General features: G+C 41.8%; 1 protein-coding gene across 1 annotated transcript in view; it reads right to left on the bottom strand.

Annotated features, from left to right (window-relative positions):
- vps50 (VPS50 EARP/GARPII complex subunit) overlaps positions 1–27,411 on the bottom strand; it is a 138,783-nt gene that overhangs the window by 57,812 nt on the left and 53,560 nt on the right. The window contains exons 13-17 of the mRNA XM_033637672.2: positions 16,638–16,770; positions 4,236–4,321; positions 3,908–4,002; positions 2,209–2,307; positions 573–663 (exon numbers count right to left, since the gene is read on the bottom strand). Of these exons, the coding sequence (XP_033493563.1) occupies positions 573–663; positions 2,209–2,307; positions 3,908–4,002; positions 4,236–4,321; positions 16,638–16,770 (504 nt within the window). The remainder of the gene's footprint in view (positions 1–572; positions 664–2,208; positions 2,308–3,907; positions 4,003–4,235; positions 4,322–16,637; positions 16,771–27,411) is intronic.

The raw sequence follows: 27,411 nt of genomic DNA, 5'->3' as shown, positions 1-27,411 counted from the left end.
AACTGACATGATGGGGAAAACAAGATGCATGAAAATGAAAAAAAAAAAAAAAAAAAAAAAAGGAATTGAATTAACTCCATTTATCTTTCCGACATCTCTTTCTTTCCATTTATCATTTCTGCTTCTAGGTGAAGTGAGCTGAACTCGTTACAAGCACAGCGATCTTTCCTTTGAGCTGGTTATGGAATAAATCCACGAAATAAATATTTTGGTTGTGGCTGTACATGATCTATTTGGCACTGATATGTTAAGTTTCATAACTGTTATGAGTGTGGGAAATAAAATCCTCTAAAATACACATCAAAAGGAACCATTTTATCTTCATCTGTCTTATATGATGTGCAGTGAACTGTACTCCCCCGTGCTGATACACAGGCTGACACACTTGCACACACACACACACACACACCCACATACACGTACACACAAAAGTCACTGAGCAGGATCCCTCGTCTTTCATATCCTTATGCAAATCTCACAGTGGCGGGGGTGCAATGAGTGACAGTGAAGAATAAATGAGTGCTACTGTCAGTGCTTCGCTTTCTCTCCTCTGCGATGTGGTTCCTACTCACATGGAGCTGGGCGATGTTAAAGTTGGACTTAACAGGGCAAAGTTCCCACGTCTCATTTTCCAGAAACATCCTCAGCTCTTCCAGTCGTGCCCTGAGGGGATGAGAAGAAAGATAAGGGAACATGCAGGGAGAAAAAAGTAAAAAGAAGAAGACACAAGAAAAAGCACACGTGTCCACTGCTGACCTCGTGCCAGCAGTGTGTTCGGGTCTTTTAACATGTGTTCCGAGAGTCCAGGCTGAATGTACAGACACCAAACAGCCAGCAAAGGTCACTGATACATAGTGAAAAGGAAGAGGTGTGCGAGACTCTCTGTTTGTGTGTGTGTGTGTGTAACATGTTTTCATGTTAACTGTCATCACAGCTCAACACAGCCACCCTGACAGTCACCCGCAAGGTCAATATCAGGTCTTTCTGTGTGAAATGTCAGAGCAGTGTTGACTTCAAACACTGCAGTGGCTCGTGCGACTTGTCTTAAAGGTGTTGAAAGAATGAGAAGTGAAAGAAATGGAAGCCTTGAGGCAGAGAAATAAAGAGGGGATATCAGCTGCATTTGAAGCAGGTTCATTTTGCACACACTGGCATCTTTCCCTTACACTTCCTAAAATGTAACGCATTGAGAATTAAAGAAAACATGTCAATCAATCAGAGAAAATGAGGCAGGAAAGCAGAAACAACCAATGGCACAGCTCGTAGATATTAATCATGTCTGAACCCTGACAATGTCACACTGTCCTTTGCGCCCGCAGGGGCCAAGAATACACCCACCCCGATGACTGAGTGTGTGACTGCAGGCAGCTGACAAACGCAGGCATCAGCCAGTCAGAGTTCACTGATGGGTAATCTCTTTTGGGAATGACACCCAGCTGGAAAATGAATCAAACCTAATGTAAAGATGATGCATGGTGGAAGCCTCCTGGGCAGCGGTGCGGATGTGTGAGTATGTGAGAGCATGTGTGCACACTGCTGCGGTTGGTAATGTGCCTTCATAATGCTGTCTGGTGTCCCCCTCCTCTTCCTCTTCTCGGGTCTGTCACCTCTACCTAACTGTTTTTCAATTCCAATTACTATTTTAAACTAAGATCAGCTCTAACCTACAGATGTATCCCATCATGCCTCTGTGTCCCCCTCCTTTGCCATTATGTGTCACAGGGATGAAGCTTATTAGCATTGTGACATTAAAGAATCTTATCAGTGGTTCATGACAGGTAATCACAGTGCTGATCAATGCAAATCATATCAGATGATGGGGCGCTGTCTGTGTGAAATCATACATATGCATGTGGTTGGCAGGGGGTTACATAATCAAGAGGTAAATGTGCTTCCAGCTCAGTTTCCAGTGTTGCTGTGTAATTACACGTCTGCTCCGAAGAAAGTTACGCCGGGAATAGGGTGCGACTGACGCAGCCAATTGTTGTGATTGTGTGTACATTTTTTTGTCAAGACACGCACTGTCCTGAAATCAGTATCATCTGCTTTTGTCTTAATGACTTTCTTGAAGACTGCGCATCAGATCTATGCACTCTATGTCTAATTGTTCACACACAATCACTCCTTTCAGCTCAGTGAATGAACAGAAGGTACATCTAATTGTCACACAATCCAGGTAATGATCCAGCAGAAATGGAGACATCTCACCTGTGATAGTTTTTAAAATAGTTGACACTCTGGCGTTTGATAGACTCCTGCAGGACCTCTGACTTACTGCCGCAGAACTCCTCGCCCACCTGCATCAACCTGGAAGAGAGGGTTGAAGGATGAGGGAGTACATGATAACAGAGAGACCAAAGATGAAGAAGAGAGAAGGCAAAGAGGAAAGGTAAGAGATAGGGGGAAAGGGATTTGTTGCAGGTGCGCATCTGATGAGTGAGGAGACCCGGTGTAAAGAGAACAAATGGATCCACTGCATGGTACAGCCGCTCTGCTCAACTTGACTTGGTCTGTTTTGGTTTTCCATTTCTAACACTTGGTTGAGGTTTCAAGTGAGCTAAACCAATATTAGGAGGGGGAGTTAATACACTACAGACTGGGTGTCGGTGGGTTAGTGGGTAGAGCAGGTAGCCCATGTATTAAGGCTCTGTCCTTGCTGCAGCGGCCTGGGTTTGATCCCAGCATGTGGCCCTTTGCTACCTGTCATCCCCCTCTCTCTCTCCCCCTTTGGCGCAGACTATCCTATTCATTAGAGGTAAAAAATGCCCCCCAAAAAATCTTGCCTGCACAAATCCACCATTTTTAAATAGCCAGCTACTGTCAATAGCAACCACAATTTTTTTTGTTTACTCAACCCAGATACTAGGGGTACTAGGCTACTTACTATCTGTGGTGGAAAACGGAATAGAGAAAAGGAGCTGGTACCAAAAGTGAACAGAGTCCAGTCGAATCATGCAGTGGAAATGAGGCATTTGATGGCTGCCTATTAAAACCTCAAATGATAATGACTTCATCTAGAGTGCACATCTGCACCATGATGTAACTACTGCAGGTTAGGGCTACTGTGGTTAAGGCAATGATTTTATTGACAGACTTCCAGATTTTTATCTATATAAGTAAAGTGATAAGTAGTCATTTTAAGGTTTTATTGGAAAAAAAAATAACACAAATTCCTCTCTGTGCCCATGTGCTTCAGCATAAATTACCCTTAAATCCATGCCTTTTTGCACTCAAAACTGTAAAAGCTATTTTCTAAATGATCTTTAGCTTCAAATTCTCTGGAGGAGGACTGCTGTGCGTGTTTGACTGACAGCTGAGCCAGCAGGGGCATAGAGACGCCATGTAAACAGACTTGCTCTAGTAACTGCAACTTGCCATTCAAAAGGCGAGACAATGTGTCGTTACAGTGGCAGCGGTATTGAAGATGAAGGACCTCACAAGTCTGCAGCTAAAGTCAGTGATCTAAAGGAACCTTTTGTGACATTTTTCGGTAGCTGACTGAGCAAACAGCTGTTCTGCGACATAAAAAGAGGATCTCATCTACAGAACGTACATAGGTAGACAGATAAGATCAACAAACACTGAATGTAAACTTACTTAAAGCTTTTTGGCTGCGAATTTAGATTTTACAGAAAAGTTCAATATTATGTTACAAATGAATACAGATAATTCCAGGTGGGCTTGAAATCGTATACAGTAACATCCTGGATTCTACTGACAAACATGTCTCTTCCTTTCAGTCAGTTAGTGAGAGCTAAGTGTCTGAGGGGAAAAAATGTAAGAGTAAGTCAACCTGAAAAAAAGAGAGAAAAAGGACAAGACAGAGGAAGGGGCAGGGACAGCGAGATAATGAAAACCAATTAGTGGAAAACAAGGATGAGCTGACTGTCCTGGCCCTGCGGCGTACCTGCTGATGACATCGAGTACCACTATGAAATCGTCGTATTTGAAGTTGGACATGTCTGTCCCCAGGATGTAGGCCTTCACTTTCAACTGGACGTCCTGAGGAGAGAAATGAGAGGGACACGGTGATTCATCAGGGAGGAGAAGTCGTGATTCAGCAACTCTGAGTTGAACAGAAATCTGGGAGAATAAATGAAAAGAAAAGCAAGGAGCTGTGAGAGGAAGAGACATGGCAGCTTGTGGGATGACTGTGGAGAAAAACACGAGGCAGAGGGAGGAAGAGACATGCTACGACTATGCAAGGAGAGACGGGTTACAGTATTCTTTCCAACCTGCCAGATGCGTGTCAACCCATGCTCCAGCTTCTTCTTCACATAGCTGCGGTCCACCACGGACTCATCGGACTCTGCTGCGTCATCTAAGGGTATTCAAACAAAGCACATTTAAAACTAATAACAAGGCTGATGAAATTCCATTTCCCCTTATCCATTTTATTTTTGTATTGTTTGACTGTGTCATTTCAGCACGACTCAAAGGAATTCATTTACTTATTTCATTGGATATCTGCACAATGCACGGCGAGCAGACTGGATCAGAATCCATACAGAAGTCAGAAAAGACTATTGTTACGGTTGATGAAGAAGTAAATGAAAAACACCCCTTTGATAATGATGAAATATGATTTCCCAGGTGCATTATAACACCTCTTCCTAACATACAGTGAGCGAGCGAACTCTGGCGGATGGAGCATGAAAAAGCTGACCAGATATACTATGAGCAACAGCAACTTTCAGGAAATCTATCGAACCCTGATTGAGCTTGAGGAAGGGATTGCTGTTCCTCTGAAAAACAGCCTGAGTTTTAGCTGAAGACTTTCTGTACAATAGTGGCTGTCAGTCAGCATGTGACAGGAGCGAAGGTCACAGAGTTCCTCAAGAGAGGAAAGACTGACAGTACCTCTTCACTGTCTGGTGGTCAGGGAATTAAACCAACATCTCCAGTGAACGTGGTTCGTCCTCTATCAGCTCACTATCCTCTCGTTTGTGTGTGTTTTTTTTTCTTCTCTTGGAGCAGACACTGAAGAGGCTATGATGTCACAGTAGCTGCGATACTTTGCTCTGGCTGAAAATTGCTTCAATCAGTCTCAAGCTGCTCGCTCTGTTTGAAGTGGGTTTCTGGGAAAGCCGGCAGCTGTGAGCCTGGAGCCAACAAGCAGGTGGCTGTCAATCCCACATTCAATTCCTTTAATGTATTGGGAAGACAGAAAAATGGAGACTCATCTCGGTCATGGATTATCCCACTGGTCAGTGTGTGTGTGTGTGTGGTTTTGTCTTGTCTTTTGTTACTGGGTATACACCTGGAAACTACAACTACAATTCACTCTAGTGTAAGGCCAGCTGCCAGGGTAAGCTACAGCCAGGGATACTCTACCCTAAGTGATTAAGTGTCACAAAGATGCTTGGGAAGATGCTTGTGGATGTGAAAGCCTTGATCCTGGCTCTCTCTGTAGGAAGTAAGCCATTCCTATAAAGTGCAGCAGCCTAATAACAAACTCAATCGCTACTGGACAACATTCAGTGGGGTATTAATTCCCCATATTATAAGTACAAATTAGGGATTCCACGGTGAGGAAATTTTCACTTGAGTAATAATCACGTTAGAACACCGGAGTTACCAGTCACACTGGACATTTTACAAGAAAACATATTTGCCTATCTATAGAGCGCCATATTATTTTTTCACCGATGCAAATGAACATCTCCCTCTGCTGCAACTTCACATTATAAACAATTAACAGGTGAAAGACACTGGTGCAATATGTTTTTCAGTGAGATTAGCGCTACTGCTATCATTAGTCCTTTTTAGATAGGAATTGTGCAAATTTGCACCGGGGAGTGCGGCAAAATGCTGCCTACCTAATTTTGTTTATACAGAATGCGCCTTTTTCGGGGCAATGGGGGGCGTGAGCAAGTAACTAAACGTGTAGCTCAGCGTGTCACATTAACAGTGACGTGGGAGGGAAGCCGCGGCTGGTCAGTCCTTCGGTGATTCTGTCGTAAATCGGCCCGTTCTTCACCGTCCCTGTCATCTGACGGTTAATGGCCTCTTCGTTTGCAAGGACAAGGAGGGCACGCAATTCCTTGTCTCCCCAGTTGCTCATCTTTACAGTGTCTGTCAGGGTTGCGTTTCCCTCTTGCTACTAGCTGCTCGCTGATTCCTGCTATCAGCTGTTTCCTGTTTATCCACCGCCAGTGGCTCGCACATGTGGCGTCTTCAACAGCCCCTCCCGTTGTGGAAGGCCGCCTTGGTCTGTTTAAACTAAAAGGGTTCCGCCAATATGACAATATGGCACATCGGATCAACTCGCCAATCCGGCTCTGTGTGTCTAAATGCTCGCAGCTTGCTGGCCAAACGGCCCAACATTCGCGGAAAATCTGGCAGTGTAAAAGGGGCTATTCATTAAAACTCAACTCAACTCAACTTTATTTATATAGCGCTTTAAAACAGCCACAGCTGAAACAAAGTGCTGTACATAAATAGACAAAGCAACACAGGGACATAAATCAATTAACAGGAAATGAATACTAAAATAATTGTTTATTGTTTTTAAAACAATTTAAAAACAATAAAACCATAAATAAAACAAACTGTAAAACACTAAAACAGAAGCAGAGTCTCATGCGGAGTTGAAAGCCAAGGAATAAAAATGGGTTTTTAGACGAGTTTTGAAAATGGACAGTGAGGAGGCTTGTCTAATGTGGAGGGGTAGGTCGTTCCACAATTTAGGAGCGGCAACGAAAAAAGCTCTGTCCCGTCTGAGCTTCCGTTTGGACCTCGGTACCTCCAGGAGCAGCAGATTGGCTGACCTGAGGCACCGAGCAGGAGTGTAGGAGTGGAGAAGCTCAGGGAGGTAAGGTGGGGCCAGACCATTTAAAGATTTAAAAACTAATAAAAGAATCTTAAAATGGACTCTAAAGTGCACAGGCAGCCAGTGGAGGGAGGCCAGGATGGGAGTTATATGCTCCCTCTTACGTACTCCAGTTAACAGGCGCACAGCTGCGTTTTGCACCAACTGGAGATGTGCAAGGGAGGACTGGCTGACTCCAAAATAAAGTGCATTACAGTAATTAGGGATAGACCGATATGGATTTTTTAGGGCCGATGCCGATACTGATTTTTTTCCATCACCCTTAGCCGATGACCGATTATGGACTGCCGATTTTCTTGAGCCGATATTTGGGGCCGATACTGCTTTTGCTTCCTCAATTTACATAAAAAAAATGACACAATGATAACAAATATTACAGGTCTCAAGTTTAAAATAAGAAACATTTATTGAACAGTAAAAAATACTAAAACAAGATGGAAAGTTGAGGTAGAACAGGTAGAATATTATTATTATCATTATACATTCAAATAAAAAAAAGAGTTCAGTGCTCTTAAATCTTCCAGTAATGTCTTTATAAAATAAACAAATACTTAAGCTGAAGCATAAATAAAACAACAACTACTGTACACAGTAGGATTCAACAGCTTTGTTCAACTTAACCACATACTTTCAAATGAAAAAAAGTGCCAGGGAAAAATAAATCCGCGAACCCACGCGCGTATCGGCCGATGCCGATACAAGTAAAAAACTCAAATATTGGCCCGATATATCGGCCAGCCGATGTATTGGTCTATCCTTAACAGTAATCCAGCCGAGATGTAATAAAGGCATGGATTACTGTTTCAAAGTGCTGTTGTGCAAGGAAAGGTTTCACCTTAGCCAGCTGTCTAATTTGAAAAAAGATGGACTTCACTACAGAGCTAATTTGCCGATCCAATTTAAAATCACTGTCCATCGAAAAAAAAAACAAGTTTGAGAAAACTGCATTTAGACAACAAGAAAACGGCCGTTTCTGGCATTTGCAATGGAGCACTGGAGCAAGGAGCAGTTGCAAGCGACAAGCTGCATACCTCCAACGTCTTCGCAGTGTAACTAACCCCTTTTCCCTCATTAACATTATCCATTTCCCTTTAAACACTGGGTTTAAATCCGCAACATTACCAAACAGAGGTTTCGCTTTTCATCCTCACACCAAATCCTCTGTCATTGTCTTGTAAAATCTGACTCCTGCTACTCTGTGCTGCGACTCTACTGCTGCTTCTGCTGCTGTACGGAGAACACAGTTTATAATTGTAGCCCACCACAGCAAGCGTAGTCCAAATACATAATCACAACTGTTACTAAGCAAGAGAGTAACAAATAACACTGGTCAGGGCCTTTTTTGACAAAACCCAAGGCTGAAGAAAAAAAAAAGATTCTGCTGCAGCATCTGTTATTAGTGTTCCTTTTCACTTTGGGTTAAAATCATTCCTTTCAAGTATTGGACAAGGGTGCATATTTACAGGCCACCAGAACAGATTATTGATGTGAAAGACATTCAAGAGGCAAGGATTTCCAAGACTTCAATCTTCAGTGTAAGAGCGGTGAAGAAAACATAAATGTGTCACTGAAAGAGTACGTGTGGATGTCGATGTGTTTGAAATCACACATGTGCACGCACACACACACTGGCCTTCATTAACCATTAAACCAGATGATGGTTAGACACATTAGTCAGAGAGAACAAGGGAGACAGGCATGAATCATGAGGAGTGTTTTTCTATTCTGAAGCAGTGAGCTGCTTGAAAGACCTGAAGCCTTAAACATACAAACACATAATTTAACTCAGCTTGACTCAAAAATCTTCAAGCTGTAGTCAAAACAGAGGAACTTTACTCTGCTGGGTGAGGCGTTCGTCTTCTGAGCGAGGCGATAAATAGCTCTTACCATTTGGGCTGTTTTTGTGACAAACTATACGCATATCACATCTGTCAGAATAAAATGCACTTAGCAGCAAAATCACATATCAAACATATCTCTTTTTGACCTGAGAGACAGTGGCAGTGAGGGTGTTTCCATAATGGCACACTAGAACAAAAAGTACATCCATTAAAGGAAAGTACACATGTAAATTTTATTACACCCACACACTGTGTATCTAATTACATAAATAAAATCACAGAGAGCAAGAGAAAGGACAGGAGGAGTTGAACCATCACAACCAAGATGTCGTGAGTGAGGAGTTAAAGAGTGAGCACCTTAAAGAAGGAAAAGTAATTTATCACAAGGGACTTCAAGAGGTTAAAAGACATGAAAAACCTAAACCAGAAGACACAAGCTGGGATCAGTGAACATGGATTAATCAAAGCTCCTCGGAAACCTCTGAGTCTGTGATGGTATTACTTTATGGTGATAGAGACAAAAAGAAAGAGGAGTTTTAGTCACCAACATAAGGTGTATAAAAATGAGCTTTAAAAAGCAGTGGACTGTTCAGGTGTGATGCAAATATACGGAAGGGTAATCCTAGGATTACAGGATGGCATGTATAACCAGATAATTCTGAAGTGACATCTGTTGTTCTTGACATGAAAAACAGCAATTATATCTAATGTATGGCATACAGATGACGGATGGAATTGACTGAACCGACGGAGCCAATGTCCAAGGGTCACCGATTTGTGCATTACCGATTTATATATTTGTTTTCGATCCCATTCTTAAAGAACTCCTCCTATTTTACACATCAGGGTCTGTTTGCAGGTCTTGGGGGAGTACTACTGCACACACTTAATTTAGCGCTGACTGAGATTGAAGACTACAAGTTTAGAAATGGGAAAAAAAATCTTGGGTTGCTGTGTCAGAAAGATATGAATTCACCAGACCTCTGTGGCTTGCTACTCATCTGCTTGAGGCTAGTAGTAGCTCAAGGCTACATTTATCACTACTAGCATAACACCCCTGAATCTCTGTGACTGAACTGTTGGTGGTTCGGTGGCATTATGGGTAATCCAGGAAATGTGGAATGAAAAAAGACAATATCCCTCATTTATGCTGCATGAATTATGGCAGTTTTCTTTTAACTATCCATTATGAGTCTGACAATGCTATACAAGTGCAATGCTCCAGTAAATTGTTGGTGTATTCATAGAAATGATCCCTCAATCATCAGTAAACCTCCCTAGTCGCTGATCACCTCCCTTAGAAACAAAGCAAAAGAATAACTGTCCTCTGCAGCATAGTTCACCTCAAAAGGTTTTCCTACTCTATTGTTCTTCTTCATCAGTCCATACGTAGATAACCACTTTACCCAGAGGACCTGCGTTAATCGTACTCTGAGGCATACAATTAGAAGCAGAGAGGATTTGCCCAGCCCTATTATAGATTCTGACAGTGGGCGCCATACACCAAAGAGAAGAAGAATCCTCAAGAGGATTTCATGTTGAAATGTATTTGTTGCAGTAGCTTAGAACAATGGGTTTCCCTTAGAACACCGCTGATGGGTGCCTCAGATTGCCCACTGCAGTAATCAATACTAACAAGAGGCTTAGCCAAGCATTAAGTTCAAACAATATGTCTTATTAAAACAAGTGATTTTTTTTCCTTCTACGGCAACACATCAAATTATCTCACTGAATTTTCACATTTGACGCAAGACCCTTCCCCACTGCACAAAACAGCACAAACACCCACTAATATTTGGCTTTTGTATTTAATGGAAAAGGTCAAAAACAGCATTTATTCCTTGGACAAATGACTCTGCAGCAGTCACAGGTATTATTGGCTCTAGCTCTGATCGGCAGTGATTGAAACATCACACATGAATGGACATGCCAAAGTAGCTCCTTCTGCAGCGCAATGCAATGACGCTCCGTCACAAATACCCTCCATCTCTGTCCAAGAACATCGCACAAAGTTGGTCAGCACTGAGTTTGAAAGAGATACTAACGACAAAAGTAACGACAGCAACATTTTCAAAGGCCTCCATGCTGCTTTGTGCTGTTTACTAACCTTGTTTTCCAGAGTCTCCATGATATCAAATGTGACACACTGGAATAAATAACAAAAAGGAATACTCATCTACCGCAAAGTCATGTATACAATGGTAAAGTCTTTTGCCAATTTTTAGCGGGTTAACCACTAATTTAGGGGAAGAAAGGGCTTCAATATTAACTTGAGATGGTCAAGTGTGTCTTAATGGATAATGGGGTTTTTGAGCTTGCTTGTATTAGATGTGACTGTCAACTCTTAGTCATTAGTTTCAGTCAACCAGAACTCAGTTGAGTGGGCGGATTGGGTCTGAAGTAGGGTTAAGTGGGTCTGACCCAGCAAGTTTACCACACCAGACCAGTACCAGACTAGCAAGATCATTTGGTGGATAAGAGGATGGCTTTTTCACAACAGTATTCTAATTTACATTCTGGCCAGCAAGAATACCTCTCCATCTAGCTATATTATGAGCATTTACCTTCTCCTTCCACTGACTGTACGCAATCATCCCACTCAGAAACGGATGTGACATATCATGCTTTTGCTTGGCCTTTGGATTTATATGAGATATATATTTATATGGTGCTATTGTTCATCTCTCAATCTGACCTTCACTGAGTGTGCTCATGATGCATTTTAAATTCAATCCATTCCCATCCTTTCATATTACCTCTCCAGCCAATACGATCATGTTACCACCATTACTAGTCATGATTTCTAATAATGACACTGTGGCAGGGTTTAATCAAACATGTCTGGGAAGTTCAAAAGGAGGGTTTCAAACGCTGTCCTTGAGACCCAAATAACACTTGTTGCAATTTGAGTCATTAATAAGGACAGAGCTGGTTTAAACAACTGCATCATTCACTAAAAGAGGAAAGAACAAAGGGCTTGGGAGACTTCGTGCCACGGCAGCTTGACATAACTGGGCTTCATTTAATGAGCACAAGGACGGCAGTGGGAATGGAGGGGTGTGAGGAAGAGAGAGCAGAGAACATTTCAGCGAAGACAAAGTAAAACTGATGCTGTGCGCCGTGATAAAGGTGAGAGAGACGTGGGTAATTAACCAGTTTCAAAAGTCCACAAGTCACATCACGATTTTAGACAATCTCTTAAAAACACATTGAAGGTTTAGTTGATGCTTTAAATGAGATTTCTGAATCCATAATGTTTTCGGCACATATAACTCAGTACTCTTTTCCATTCATTTTTTTTAAACAACTACAGTACATCCCCATTAATTCCTCACAGCAGTTGCCGTCAGTACAGTTCGTGTCACTGCCAACTCCCACTGCTGACCTGGTGAAGTTGCAGACAGCCGCCCCACGTTATCTACTCTCTGTAGCAACTCTCGTTAATAATGGTCATTAACGAGAGTTGCTACAGAGAGGGAGGAAATAATAAATGATCAGGAGAGACGGTCTTTGCCACACTGCAGGTGGTAACCGGTGTTTGACCTTTGGTGGCATTGTGGGTAACGGAGTTTCTGGTGATTCACTGGACAAACACCTCCAGGGGCATTAGCTCCCCACTGGTTCCAAACTATGACTCATAGAGGAGCAGCGTGTGCATGGCTTTGCATAAATCTATTAAAATTCAGCAAGAAAAAAAGTCACGACCAGAGGCGGAGCAAGGAGTGGCTTCTGGGGCTCCAGCCCTGTATGTTTTCTCATAAGCCCAGAATCTTTTTGGTTTTTAAAATACCTTCAAATTTGTGTCACTCATTTAATACAATATAATCTATATAAGACATCCAAATGTTTTTGTGTTGGCCTAATGTTCAATTCAGAGTACTGAAGGCCACATTTACTGGGAGTGAGTACATTTATATGCACAAAATATTCTGGTTTTTGCCCTTATTCTGCAAAAGAAATGAATGATGAATGAAATGAAATTAATGATTCCCTAAAGCAGCCTCTGATTAACATGCCCTAACATGTTGTTTATCATGTTACAATATGGAAAAGCGGAAGGGCAAAGCAGCTTGTCTTTTTTTTTTTTTTTTTTTGTATTCATTTTTTGCATCTGAGTAGAATTTTTTTCAGTTTCCTAGCGGTGGTGGACATGTTGGATTGTGCAAACACAGACTGATCTGATCTTTTGTTTTTAATACACATGCACACCTTAAAGTGCTGACAGGCTGGTTGCAACCTGAGAGTCCTTCACAGGAGATGCCTTTAAAGGGCCTGCGAATAAATCCAATTACTGTAAACACATGATCTATGAGCAGGTTGTAAATATTGAGTTAAAAATTAGAGGTTGACATGAAGAAAAAAGTAAGATGAAATGGGTCAATCAAAAAATTAAATTGCAGTATGTGCTGGGAGGGTTCGGTAAACTGTACATTATTTCACACAGCGTGCCACCTAGTTTAAATGCCACATTACTTGCTTGCTACTGAAAAATTAATGAGGTGTGAAAGCCACCTCTCACCCTGACTGCTGAAAACTGTTACTTTTCTTTATCATAGCAGAGCAGACAGCCGCCATACGTTCCAATCTAGCCTTCATGGTGCATGCCCGTGCTCTGTGCGAACATGTAACAGCAGCACAGTCTGGCCTTGGTTATTTACTTTCACACACATGGAGCCAGCCCTGTGCCTGATGGCCGTCAGTGCTGATCGGACATGACAGGGTGTGTGCTACAGCAGCAAATCCATTTTGTCAGGTAGGGATATGACCCTGGCTCAAATTACTTCCTGAAACAACCTTTCCTTTTATCAAGTGGCAAGATTAATTACTGAAACATTACACTGACCAGCTCGATATATCAAGTGGCCACAAGTTTAAATTCAGTGGGATGCTCCTCTTGCTTTCTCAGTGAGATGAGAGGTGTGTGTGTGTGACAGAAGAGGAGTGATCTTCAGTGGGTCTGACTGGTACGACTCTGATGGCCTCTTGTGTGAGATGGAGGTCACCGCCTGCGGAGGTCATTCTCTTCAACAAATGACAAAAAGCCTGTACACTAAATCATTACTCTGATGGACCCGGCACACATTAGGATAAAAAGAGAAAGGTGAAAGCCAGGACAAAGCCAGGGTCGGGGACACCTTTATACAGAGGACGGAGGTAACAGCCAATCAAATAGTGAGATGACAGATGGGTCTCATGAAAGGGAATGTGGTGTATGTCCTTTCCCCTGCGAGGAGGATAGCATCTAATGAAGGATCCTACTTAGCATGTCACCAACCATTCAGGACGTCTTTGTGTCCTCATCTATCCACCTAATGAATTCTGTATAATATGGGAAATGGAAATAAGCTATCTTTTGATACTAAGCAGGAAGGTACCAGCCAGTTTGACAGTTTTGTATTTGCAGCTAATATCTGACAAAGTCTTTGGCAACACAAATGATATAAACAGCGATGAGGTGAAAAGGGTTATAAACCAAATCCGGCGTGGTTTCTTTTCTTACGCTGGTAAGATACTCAACTTCTTGTGGAGCTTACTGCTAAACCGCAAAGTATGTCTCGCCTTGACAACTCAGCTTCTCGAGGCTGATGGTTTCACATCTGGCTGACTGAAGGCAGGATGGATAGAAGCTGCAACACAAGCAAGACTTTCCTTGTTGATCCAGATATAAGCTTTGGGTTTGGACAGATGTGGTGTTCAGTCGTCTCGCGGTTCATAATGGGCTGTAACTTGAGTGCAGCTTTACAGAGTTTCCAGTGGGGAGTCAGTGTGCTTTATAGAACAACGGGTAACCTGCTTTTTCTTTCCTTAAATGATAAAACAGGTAGAATGTTGGGATCGGAATGATACCAGAAGGTCAAGAATGTCACAAAAAGTCCTAATTTTATCTGGAAACAGTACCATTATAAAACAGCTGGACGTGAAAGTCCTGTTTGTATCAGCTTGGAAACAGAGCACACTCAAAGTCACGCATGACACATTTCCATAAGAAAAAAATGTATCATGCATGCTTCATCACCTGTGCATATATTAACCTTGAAACCATATGTCTGGGTCATATTAATTACACAATATAAATACAACAATGTGTACATATAATTTATATTTATGTAATTAGGACAGCTTGTCAAAGCAATTCATTAATTAATTAAAACACTGTATTACTGCACAACACAGATACGCAGTTCTTATATATATATATAGACCCTATTTTCTTTCAGGAATGCAATGACACAGGCGTCATTCTTCTGGGATTTGGACAGGACAGGGGTGTTTTTATGGGAATGGGACAGGAGCAGTGCTGAATGATAAACTGTGTTTTACCTTCACTGCAATCATTGCCAGAAATGCAATGAATTAGGAAAAAAAATAAATTATTTACACGCACCATCAGGGTCTGAAATTAACGCCTGCCAAGTGCCAAATGTGGTAGACTTTCCAATTGGTGAGTAAATCTCAGCGGGCTATTCGTCACACTGGCGGGTAAACGTCAGTATCAAAATAGTCATGTCACAAAAACTCACGCTGAGTGTCTCTACCACGTTTTGGTGTCATTTACGGTCCTGCTGCTCGTGTCTGACACTCACACAGGAACAGGAACTTCATGGTGCATTCAAGTGCACCTTGTAAACTCAGCAATCTCTGCTCGAATGGCCACAGAGTTTGTTTAAAATTCATTTCATTTTTTTCATTCTTTTCATATGTAACACATATATCTGTCAGATGCTAAAAAGCAAAGTCATCATGCACATCCAAAAACCGTTAAGGCAGGTGTTGAACTACTAAACGATAACAATAAACAGGGAGAAAGGCCCACACACTGTGGCTCCCTGAAGTGACATTACTATTGCCTTAAAGGGAGTGACAGTGTGCGGACCAATTTCCATGTTTATTGATAATTAGATGCTAAAATCATAACAATATCCCGTTAATTTTACACCGGCAGATTTAGAAAATTCTATTGAGGCAACCTCAACCATATTCTTGTGCAACAAGTCCCCAAGTACCTCTGTGATAATTTTCAAGTTGTTTTACAGCATTTTTAAATAATTAAATACAACAGTCATACCCAGTGTGCATACATTTTGGCCAGTATAAATATTTTATTTGATTTCTGTATTGGATTGGCTACTCAGTGTTTGGGGTTGATGTTAGCAGGGTACCTATTAAAGCAGAAAGACAAAGAAAGTGTGTAGCTAATATGCACACTTCAATATTTGTTATTCATCATAGATTTTCCTCACACTATGCGGGCCTAAATAAGACTAAAAATACACTCCCCTGTCACCCTCAAATGCACATCTCTCTCTATTGTTGCAGAGAGGAGATGCTTTACAAAGGACGGTCTAATCAAAAGTTATCATTCCACCACTGACTCATTCCATGACCTCTACACTGAAAGGGAGCTAAGTAAATGCTGCAAAATATGCACCACTTCAGTTACCTGTGCCACTTCACTGAAGCACCTGTCCACATTCAATATTCTCTGCTCGATTCAATTGTGCTTTTCTGTGAGCTATAAAGCTGATAAACCTACTTACTGCGTATTGGAATAAAAAAGCCAGGAAAGAATGGCACTCCTGAGCGTGTGGAGGAAGCTGACCCCATTTTCCCCCGAGTCTTTGTAAACTGAATCTGTGAGTTACTTTTTTATCTTAAGGTATCGGGAGCTGATTTGTTTTATTATGAGTAAATTAAAAACTAAAGAGAAAAAGCATTTGGAGGCCACAAATATCATATTGTGCAGAACAGAAGGTGTACACATGCTTTCTCTATGGGATCTGGTCCATGCCAGAGGTCGTTACTGTATCTTATATGTATAAGTCTGTGTGATTCTTCGGGGAGTTGTGCATCTTTTGCTGCATTTTGGTAGGCCTGAACAAACAGAGCAGTGTCTCTGAATGTAAATAGATTCTGAAACATTACAAAAGGTCACAGGGTTAAACAGGTTCAGTACGCTCTTTTACCTGGGGCGGGGGTGGTCTCCTGTTTGTCATGCTCCTCGTGCCACTGCATGGTGCGGTGGTAGCTCAGCATCACTTCCCACAATGCTTTGCATAGATCAGTCAGGCAGGGGATGTAGCTGTCCAGGGTGATGTGCTGCAAAGAACAGGGAAGAGATGAAGACAAGGTCACTGACGCTCTTTTCTGCACTATATGAATTTAGCGTCGTATTTGTGTGTCATATGCCTCTGTATGCTACTTACCTAAAAGTAAAAAGGAATAATTTCAGACTTATGAAACACACAGTGCTGGACTACTTATAACAAGATTCAGCAAGAGACTCAGATAAAAAAAACATAAGCTGATCAGCTGTCCTCTTTTTTAATCTAATTAAAGCCTGCTTATACTCATCATTCAAGGACACGGTGTTGGAAAACATCTATTTTCTGTGTCACAAGAAACACTTTCATCTTATGTAAGAGCTAATTAATGTAAGGACTGATTAAAATAATGGCTTTATTAAGGGAGCGCTGAATATCTCTCATGTGCACATTAGGAAGCTATACTATAATATGACAACTTGGGTTCAAAATAACAAGCACAGATGATTCTTAAATGGATCTCACAGACCTATTCCATCTCAGTGTACTCTCAGGGTAACAACACTTGTGCCTAGTTCAGATAAAATATGCAATAAAGTAACAGAATCTTGGTTTACATTGCCCTGTTTTATAGTTTGATTTAAGTCTGGTCTGAGTTTGAGAGACAGAGAGAGAATGAGGGGCTGCTCACTCTCTTGATCCACTTCTGTACTCTGTATCCGTGTTGGCCGCCATCCGAAAATGTGGAAGTAACCGAATAACCGAAACTGCATTGAGCTCTGTAAAATATCAGTGGTGTTGACTCCAGACAGCAAGACAGCTCAAGTGTGAAGTAGAAAGTACTTAAAGAAAAATAGACATTGCTGTTTTTCCTGCAAACATTCAACAGATGACCACGTCTGATTGCGAGCTCTGAGGAGGCCCGACAGCCTGGAAAAATATGTGTGTTAAATTAAAATTTGGCCCACCGAAGAAAAGTACAGCTGGCACAATAGTAGCCACTGACACAGCTCAAGGCTGTACCAAGAAACAGGCCGGTGGAGTCCAGTCAAGACGTCCAGAAACAAATAAATCACTGCCAGATGAAACCGTGCTGTCAAGAGCAGCCGCACTTTACTTTGTTTCATACTACGATGATGAATAAGTGGTTGTAGACCCCTGCTTTCTTTCACAGAAGCATTGTTTAGTCACACACTGGAAAACAGTGCATTGCAATAAAGCCCCCAACTGTGCACAAACTAACATAAGTAAAGTCCCATGCCTTCTTTTGGCTTTTCCTCCAGCATGTCCAAGTCCCTGAGTGACAAACCACCACTTGCCAGAACAATCTCTCACCAGAACACTTCTCAGCGAGATATCTGAGGCGCTTTCACCACTGTAAGCCATCAGCAAGAAATCATATAATGACCACCATCTCAAAGATAGTAATGACAGAGCTGTTGCCCCAGGCAGCAAAATTGCACAAAAGCCTCCACTGTTGTCAAGTACTGTTGCTGGAGATGATGTTGACATGCTTTGGATTTACTAGCCACTTCTCAGAAATGTGACATCACTAAGCTGAAGTTAGCACTAAAGCTTAGCAGGTAATGAAACATTTTTAGCTCTTCAAATTAAAAGTTAGATAAGTGAAATAGTAAATAAATCTTCCACTTGTATTGAGTGCCCTCGTTTACGAGATAACCCTTGATGAGGGAAGTGAGAAATATTAGGGTAGAGATCTTTCCCTAAGAAATGAGACACCACTTCATGCAAATCGGCGTGGCCGACGTGCAGGCATACGTCACGCGTAGTAGCGACTCAAGATACCAGTAGTCATTCAGGTTTGAAAATGCCAGCTCCAGCGCTTTTGTTGTGGCATGTGCTATGTTTATTATTCTCCGTCTGATAAATCAATGGAGAAGAAATGCTGAAAACAGGAGGCGCCTACGACGTCTTCTAGTTCTGATCAATTTTGTTCGGTTAAGTCGATTTGTTTAGATATTTTGATGCTGTGTTCTACCGAGTTGCTGATGAGTTTACGCTAGTCCAACCATCTGTTGTTTGTATAGCCTACATTCCCATCGTACAGTAACAAATTGTTTTCCAAAACTTGCCGAAGTTGCTGACTTCGCAAGGTGTTCTGGGAAATTTCATCTTCCACTTCACTGAAAGTGTGGGTCGGGGCTCCCTTGGAATCTAGGGTGGGTTTTAAGTGTTGGAAACCACTTCCAGTACCTCAATTCTGTTTTGGGACACCACTAGCCTAAACGTGAATGCGTACAACCAAGTGCAAGTGTGTATTTTTAGGGGAAGTGTGGGTATTGGGACAGGCCCTGTGCTAATAAGGGCACAGGGAAAGAGTGACTCTAGCTGCTGCTTCAGACACCACCGCTACGGTCCAATAGTCAAAAAATGACGTTCTATGTCTTTTCCTAAACACTCTTCCTTGACCTTGCTGGAAAACATCATGAAGTCAGGATGTGAAGAAGAATTTGTAAGGACTTAGGAAAAGACAACTTCAATGCTAAAACAGTCCAACTGCACTTACACTGGACTTCGTGATTATGCAGCTGGGTCTGCCATGGTGAAACTACAATGTTTAGAAAATAGACTACTAAAAGTGCATCTTCGCTCCGCGCTTTTCTACCATGTTGTTTCATGCCGGCTGTATAAACATATACCCCAGAAATCCAGAGTTCTCGCGAGAGCACAATTTGAATTTGCTCAGCGAGTCACTCTGGCAATCAGTAATGATGCTCATTACCTATGCACAATCACATCGGTGTATCTGATATAGGCGGGCCAGAGGCGAACTAAACAGATGACGACAGCGCTGTGCTAGCGAAGTCCGGAATCAGTCAGTAAACATTGCAAGATGGCTACGGATGAACACCAGTTGTTTGAAACGGCTTTGGCCGCTACAATGAACGAGTTAGACTTGGCTTTTTTTCTAAAAGAGGAACAGAAGACGGCGCTCGAGTCTTTCCTTTGCAAGAAGGACATTTTTGCTGTTTTGCCGACCGGATATGGCAAAAGTCTAATCTACCAGTTAGCTCCGCTGGTAGCTAAGCGTATACGTCACCCCGTGTATTGTTCTGATTGGTCGTAGTGTTATCCATTTGCGTGCAGTGATATTTACAAATGCATGCTTGGTGCCGCCCCTCGAGTTGGGCCATTTTCATTACTCATGGCCAGACCCTAAATCTTTCTAGATTTGGGTCTGGATTTCCAGGTTAATAAACATAGACAACCTAGTGAAAAGTATTACCAAAGTTGGAACTGGAACAAGAGGAGGAATATGGGCTCCAGGTCACAAAAGTGACACAAAACCAGTGTCACATTGAGAATGGTCGCTCACACTCACCCTCCTGCCCACTCATATTTATCAACACAAATCCCAGTTAATGTAGTTGTATGAAAAAATCAATTAATGCAAGACAGGCATATCACTTGTTTTCGTAAAACTGCCGAATGGTGGGTTACGCTGCAAGAAATTGTGGAAGTCATTAACTTCTTTCCATTCATATGGGATGGTCGAGTGTATCCTATGCTCAAAGAGATAAGACAGGAAGCACTGAAGCACATTTCCTTTGTATTTAGAGAATTTGAACAACACTTATCATGGCTGCCACTTTAATACTTCCAAGTACTTTCACTCAGCGAGGAACCTCTATGAGCAAAGAAGACTATTCCAACGCAACCCACAACTCCAGTATACTGCAAAATCCAGGAGGCTTTAGCTGGCAGTGACAGGCTTAAGCAGCATTGTGTGAACTCACTGGCAAGGGCTTAAATATAATGGACGTTCATTTATATGTAAAAATCCCGCACTCCAGATTTAAAGCACAGAATATTGGGGGTAAGGCGATGCTTTTATACACATTTTACTGTTAAATACACATCAGACATTTAGCCATCCACTCTCAGTAGCACATTAAAACAACATATCCTGCACAGCCTCCAATAACGACAGTCAATTATGCTCTTACCAGTGTAATAAATCCTCATTTGAATTTGTTTTTTACTGCACTTAAACTTGACAGGTTTTAATACCTTTGCTACAATGGACATTAATAACTGCTTTCCTACTGCAGATGTTTTGTAACAGTGGCATATCATCTCCAAATTAGCATTTAAACAACACAATAACAAACCTCTACATATCTGTGACAACAACAAGCTGTTCAGAGCGGTGAACAGCACACTTAACCAGTCACGCAATAAGTGGAATTTGTGATTAATAAATTAATCAACACATTTTGCAAACTGTCTTTATTTCGCTCTCTGCTGGTTCAGCATGGGGCTGAACAATTTACTGTCTATAATGGTACTGTAAGGATCCTTTCTACATGGATATAATATATTTAATATCTTAAATAGTAAAATGAATCATCATACTGTCATAAAAAGCTACTGCTGTCTAGTTCTAGTTCATGTTAGGTACAGTGTATACAAGCACAACTGACAATATGCCTCTTTATTGGCCTATTATATAATATTTCTGTATATCTGCTATCAAACATGACATGAAACACCAGCACTTACAGACACTACAAAAATAAATATATAACTACAGTATGTTTTCTACTTAGGGTTCTATACTAGAATTCTAATTTCATGTACAGTCAAAGGAAATAATTGGCTACCAGTGCTTTGGAGACCAACCTGATATAAACAAATAGAGATAAACAAAGCTCCCATTACAAACAGGCTCCAGCACCACCGGACATTTAGGAAAGCTAATGAACCAGTTTGGACTAAACAAGGCTTACATTTGACATTCCATGTTCTCCACCAGTCAACCATATCACAGCAGCATGTTGCCAGGCAACTGAGGTGAGGGGAGACAATGTAGGGGGTAAGAGATGTGTGTGTGTGTGTGTGTGTGTGTGTGTGTGTGTGAGGATCTTGATTAGATGAGAGGAAGTACACCTACACAGATGCACTGTATTGTCCAGTTTGTGCGTGTGTGTGTGTGTGTGTGTGTGTGTATGTTGAAGACTTCAGCTGACGCAAGAGTGTTTGCATGTCACACCTGCATCAGGAAAAAATAAAATCAAAAACTTTTGTCATCCACCTCGCTGGACATAGTCTTCTCAACAAGTACAATGATGAGAGCTCGGAGGAGGAGGTGGGCGTGGGATCTATTTTCAGCCATTTGGTTTTCTGAAGACAGTTACCCATCATTATGCACATATGCCAAGCTGTGTCAGGGAGGTTTTGAAAAGACAAATCGCTGAGTGCTATTTTTCAATTGTACGTGTGGGCGTGCGGAGGAGAGCGCACGAAAGAAATGCCACACATTCACAAAAGAGATATTGAAGCAAGAGCAGTTGCGCTTGAATTAGCTGATTCACTTTCTTTAGGAAAAAAATGACCGCGGCCCCCTCCAGATTAACCTGTATCAGATCAAAAACATGGTCAGCAATCTGTAGACCTGCGGTACGAGAAAAGAAACAAAGTAGAGTACACTCTGCTGAAGAGGAAGCTCTTGTTTTTCTCACATAAACACACTCTTAAACACAACCTGGTGCATAAGTCTGTGAAGAGAGTCCAATTTAACTTTCAGCCAACATATAGGAAAATACTTTTAACAACACATCTAGGTGGTTAGGTACAGTGCTACGAAGTGCCTACGTATTGTCTCGGTCCACACTGTTGAATCCACCCAATGCACAGAGTTGACTGATTTGTCTGGCATTATGATATGTTACAGGGGTGCTTGGTTGAAAAAGCAATCAATCCAATCAGCACAACAGGGGGACTAATGAATAGCCAATCAGTGCCATGGGCACTTGCACAGCTTCAAGCTGGTGTCGAGCTGCACGCCAGAACCAAGTTGGAGTAATAACAACATTGGCGACTGCTGTAGACGAGACAGATACTGCTATCGAGCCCGTTTCAAATCAAGACGAAATGTCTTCTCAGTATCGGCTGACATCACCGTTTGTTTTTATTTTGCTCCATTTCAAACCCCAGGAAAACCTGTATTCTGGCATGGCAACGCATTATTGACGTTAGATATAGGCAGATACATTGGTCTTTTGTAATTGTTTAGGGAAAATCAAATCCCCCTCCCCCATGGAAATTGATTAGAGTGGAGGTAATGTCAGAATGAAGATGTAAACGGAGTGTAACAAGTTGACAATAGTATCTGATATCAGGCAAACCTTTGTACTAAAATAAGAGCAAAGGACCCAATATAAAACCCTGTGGCACACCCTAAACCCCAGTTCAGACCAATGATTTGTGACAAGATGAAACCATTTTAGAGCTTTGCAGAGAAAAGTTGCAGCGGTGTAAACTGGCCTGAGTTGAGCTCAGACTGGCTGATGGTGTCACCTGCAACTCAGCTGGTTAAACGCCATTAAAGCCAAAGTCTTTAAACTTTTTAAGAAAAAATAATAGTTTAAGGTAATTCTCTTTTTCATCACCATCCCTTTACATAGAGCTGTCAAGTGCTTTAATCAGACTGGGGTATGAGACTGATATTTCACACAGGGACATGTTCTTGATCATTTGCTCTTCGTTTCATGTTTAACTTTAACGTGCTTCAACAAAATCTTGTCATGTGCAACAACAAGGTTCACTGCACATGTCAACTTTGTCAAAGGCATTGACTGAGTCTCCTGTGATTCAGAGAGAGACGTATTTGTTGCTATTTAAACCACAGATTCTACACAATCACAAAGGGATGATCCAAGCGATATCCCCGCCTGAGAATCAAAAATCAAACAAATCCTTCCTCTAGGGGGAAAAATAAATAAAAAACACTCTTCATGATAAACAGCTGCAGTCTTTAGATGCCTTTTGCTACTGTGACCGAGTAATAACAACAAACAGTATGAGACCAATTTCCATCCATAAGAGCTCGGATGATAAGATGCACAATGTTTGGCAGTAGATTAGTTTCATTCTGTAATGAAGCTATCAGCAGCCCATCATTAACTAAACACAAAAACCCAGCCCCGGATCATGGCACTGCTTAATATGAAAAAGCAACAGTGTCTGCATCCACTCCACAGCCTGGCAAAACTGTTTATCTTTCAAATATACAACTGCGCTAAAGGTCAGGCTATATCAAATTGGGACAATGATAAATAGAGAGTGGGAGAGATCACTATGGGTTACTGAGCAGTTGTTCAATATCATTGGGGTGATATTTCTATTATCAGTAGAGTTAATAGCTTTGTATAACACAGGAACAAAAACAATACTGAAAGGCTAAAGCCCTACTAGCGGCTTCTAGAGGCTGACATGTTCACTACAACCCACAGTATGACTTTGTTAGATTATCAGAAACAATAGCGTATTTCCCAATAAAGTCTAGAAAACTACCAGTTGGCTGGATGAATATCATTATCATGGTTGAGCCTTTACAGTCACCTCCTCTCCGATAAGAACCTCCTATGATTCTGGGAGTGAACTGTCCTATTTCCATCAGGAGAAAAGTCAGACAGACAAGGGGATTGATAAGGACTGAGTCTGGCCAATAATGATGAGATGTTGATGTAAAATTAATAAGACCCTTTCACAATCAGAACCGACCTTTCTGAGTGTTCCCATTTCCCTTGAATTTTAAGTGCATAACTAAGAGGCAAGTTCAAGAGGTCTAATGTGGCTCTAACATTTTCTTAACCTTTATTTATCAGGGGAACAGCAGGTGAATAAGTTTGCTCTTCTCCACAAACACCGCGTTTCCCATTGATACACAACCACAACATTAACACATTCTCTACTGAGCAGCCCCTGTGGGTCCAATCCCTTGCTCAAGAGCAAGCCAGTGGTATTTGTTGAAGGAGCAGAAAGCATTGCTTAGCCAATTTCCCCAACCACGTTCTCTGTTAATTTAAGAGAGAGCTGGTATATTTTTATACTAGCAAGAGAGACTTTGGAAACTAGTGCCTTCACACTTACTCTGCATGGCAGCTGGTTTCTTGTGATATCAAAAGATCACGAGACTCGCAGGATCATGAAATCCCAAGAAAATCCACCTTGTAAGGCTTCAAGTAATGTGTTTGCCAGGTTTAGGTGTGTGTGTCGACACTGAGAGGTGACTGTTCATTCAAAACGACAACAGTGACTCCTAAAGACTTCAGTGTATGTAGATGCTGCAATAGCATCAGTTGTATCAGAACTGGAGAGTATTTCTTCATTGAAAGAAGAGCAAAGAACGACACTTCTTCCTAAGACAGGCCCAGATGGTTTGTCCAATCTGCCAGTGCCTGCCCTTTTCCCAACAGTTTCTGATAACTGTTCCTCAGTTGGTTCACTGTAACAAACCATCTGGGGCACCAGGTTACCAAATTCACATGCAGATTTTCTATATTCCCACACTATGGTTTCACATTGCACTGGTGAGAAATTGCTTTTATGCTGCAAAGTCCCAAAGAACCTCAAAGGGAGGCGATTCAAGTACTCAGAAATCTCAAAAAGGACAAGCTTTCAACCCCTTCATATTCAACATCTCTTCAAAACCACCTCAATCCAGTGTGTGGACCTCATAAGCTACATAGACACTTATTTCACATAAGTACTTTGGTTAGCTCTCCTTTTGACATTTTAAAGGCAGGTATATAAATGCCTTCAATAAAATAATCGACCATGAGGAGTAAAAGTAAGCAAAACACTTGATCTCCCCATAAGAGCCGCTGCAGACAGGCTGCGAACGCTGTCTGCGACACAAATGAACTGTGTGTGGGCATTTACGTACCTCTTCATTTGAGTGGGCGCCTTTGCGTAGCTGGCTGCCCTATCAATCATGATCACACAGGCGAGTGTGTAATGACACATCCCATCAATCTTAAGTTGGTAAGCGTGTTTGTACAGTATATACGTGTGTGTGTGTTTGCGGTATAAGTGGGATCATCCAGGCAACGCAGCGTGCTGACAGGGTATCTATCAAACACAAGTAAACATTAGGATGTGTTTGTAACTGTTATACAGTTGCATGCACGCAGAATTTCAGGGGATCCATGACACAGATTTCCATTAAGCCTATGTCCAATTATGTCCACGGGAAAAAAACAAAAAAGAGACACGAGCAGAAAGATATGGACGGTTAAAACATATACATACAGTACAGGCCAAAAGTTTGGACACACCTTCTCATTCAATGCGTTTTCTTTATTTTCATGACTATTTACATTGTAGATTCTCACTGAAGGCATCAAAACTATGAATGAACACATGTGGAGTTATGTACTTAACAAAAAAAGGTGAAATAACTGAAAACATGTTTTATATTCTAGTTTCTTCAAAATAGCCACCCTTTGCTCTGATTACTGCTTTGCACACTCTTGGCATTCTCTCCATGAGCTTCAAGAGGTAGTCACCTGAAATGGTTTCCACTTCACAGGTGTGCCTTATCAGGGTTAATTAGTGGAATTTCTTGCTTTATCAATGGGGTTGGGACCATCAGTTGTGTTGTGCAGAAGTCAGGTTAATACACAGCTGACAGCCCTATTGGACAACTGTTAAAATTCATATTATGGCAAGAACCAATCAGCTAACTAAAGAAAAACGAGTGGCCATCATTACTTTAAGAAATGAAGGTCAGTCAGTCTGGAAAATTGCAAAAACTTTAAATGTGTCCCCAAGTGGAGTCGCAAAAACCATCAAGCGCTACAACGAAACTGGCACACATGAGGACCGACCCAGGAAAGGAAGACCAAGAGTCACCTCTGCTTCTGAGGATAAGTTCATCCGAGTCACCAGCCTCAGAAATCGCAAGTTAACAGCAGCTCAGATCAGAGACCAGATGAATGCCACACAGAGTTCTAGCAGCAGACCCATCTCTAGAACAACTGTTAAGAGGAGACTGCGCCAATCAGGCCTTCATGGTCAAATAGCTGCTAGGAAACCACTGCTAAGGAGAGGCAACAAGCAGAAGAGATTTGTTTGGGCCAAGAAACACAAGGAATGGACATTAGACCAGTGGAAATCTGTGCTTTGGTCTGATGAGTCCAAATTTGAGATCTTTGGTTCCAACCGCCGTGTCTTTGTGAGACGCAGAAAAGGTGAACAGATGGATTCCACATGCCTGGTTCCCACTGTGAAGCACGGAGGAGGAGGTGTGATGGTGTGGGGGTGTTTTGCTGGTGACACTGTTGGGGATTTATTCAAAATTGAAGGCACACTGAACCAGCATAGCTACCACAGCATCCTGCAGCGACATGCCATCCCATCCGGTTTGCGTTTAGTTGGACGATCATTTATTTTTCAACAGGACAATGACCCCAAACACACCTCCAGGCTGTGTAAGGGCTATTTGACCAAGAAGGAGAGTGATGGAGTGCTGCGGCAGATGACCTGGCCTCCACAGTCACTAGACCTGAACCCAATCGAGATGGTTTGGGGTGAGCTGGACCGCAGAGTGAAGGCAAAGGGGCCAACAAGTGCTAAACACCTCTGGAAACTCCTTCAAGACTGTTGGAAAACCATTTCAGGTGACTACCTCTTGAAGCTCATGGAGAGAATGCCAAGAGTGTGCAAAGCAGTAATCAGAGCAAAGGGTGGCTATTTTGAAGAAACTAGAATATAAAACATGTTTTCAGTTATTTCACCTTTTTTTGTTAAGTACATAACTCCACATGTGTTCATTCATAGTTTTGATGCCTTCAGTGAGAATCTACAATGTAAATAGTCATGAAAATAAAGAAAACGCATTGAATGTGAGAAGGTGTGTCCAAACTTTTGGCCTGTACTGTATATGGAG

The sequence above is a fragment of the Epinephelus lanceolatus genome, chromosome 16 (assembly GCF_041903045.1).
Source record: "Epinephelus lanceolatus isolate andai-2023 chromosome 16, ASM4190304v1, whole genome shotgun sequence".
Lineage (NCBI taxonomy): Eukaryota > Metazoa > Chordata > Actinopteri > Perciformes > Serranidae > Epinephelus > Epinephelus lanceolatus.
The sequence above is the reverse complement of the archived record's forward strand: the minus strand, read 5'-3'. Positions and strand labels throughout refer to the sequence as shown.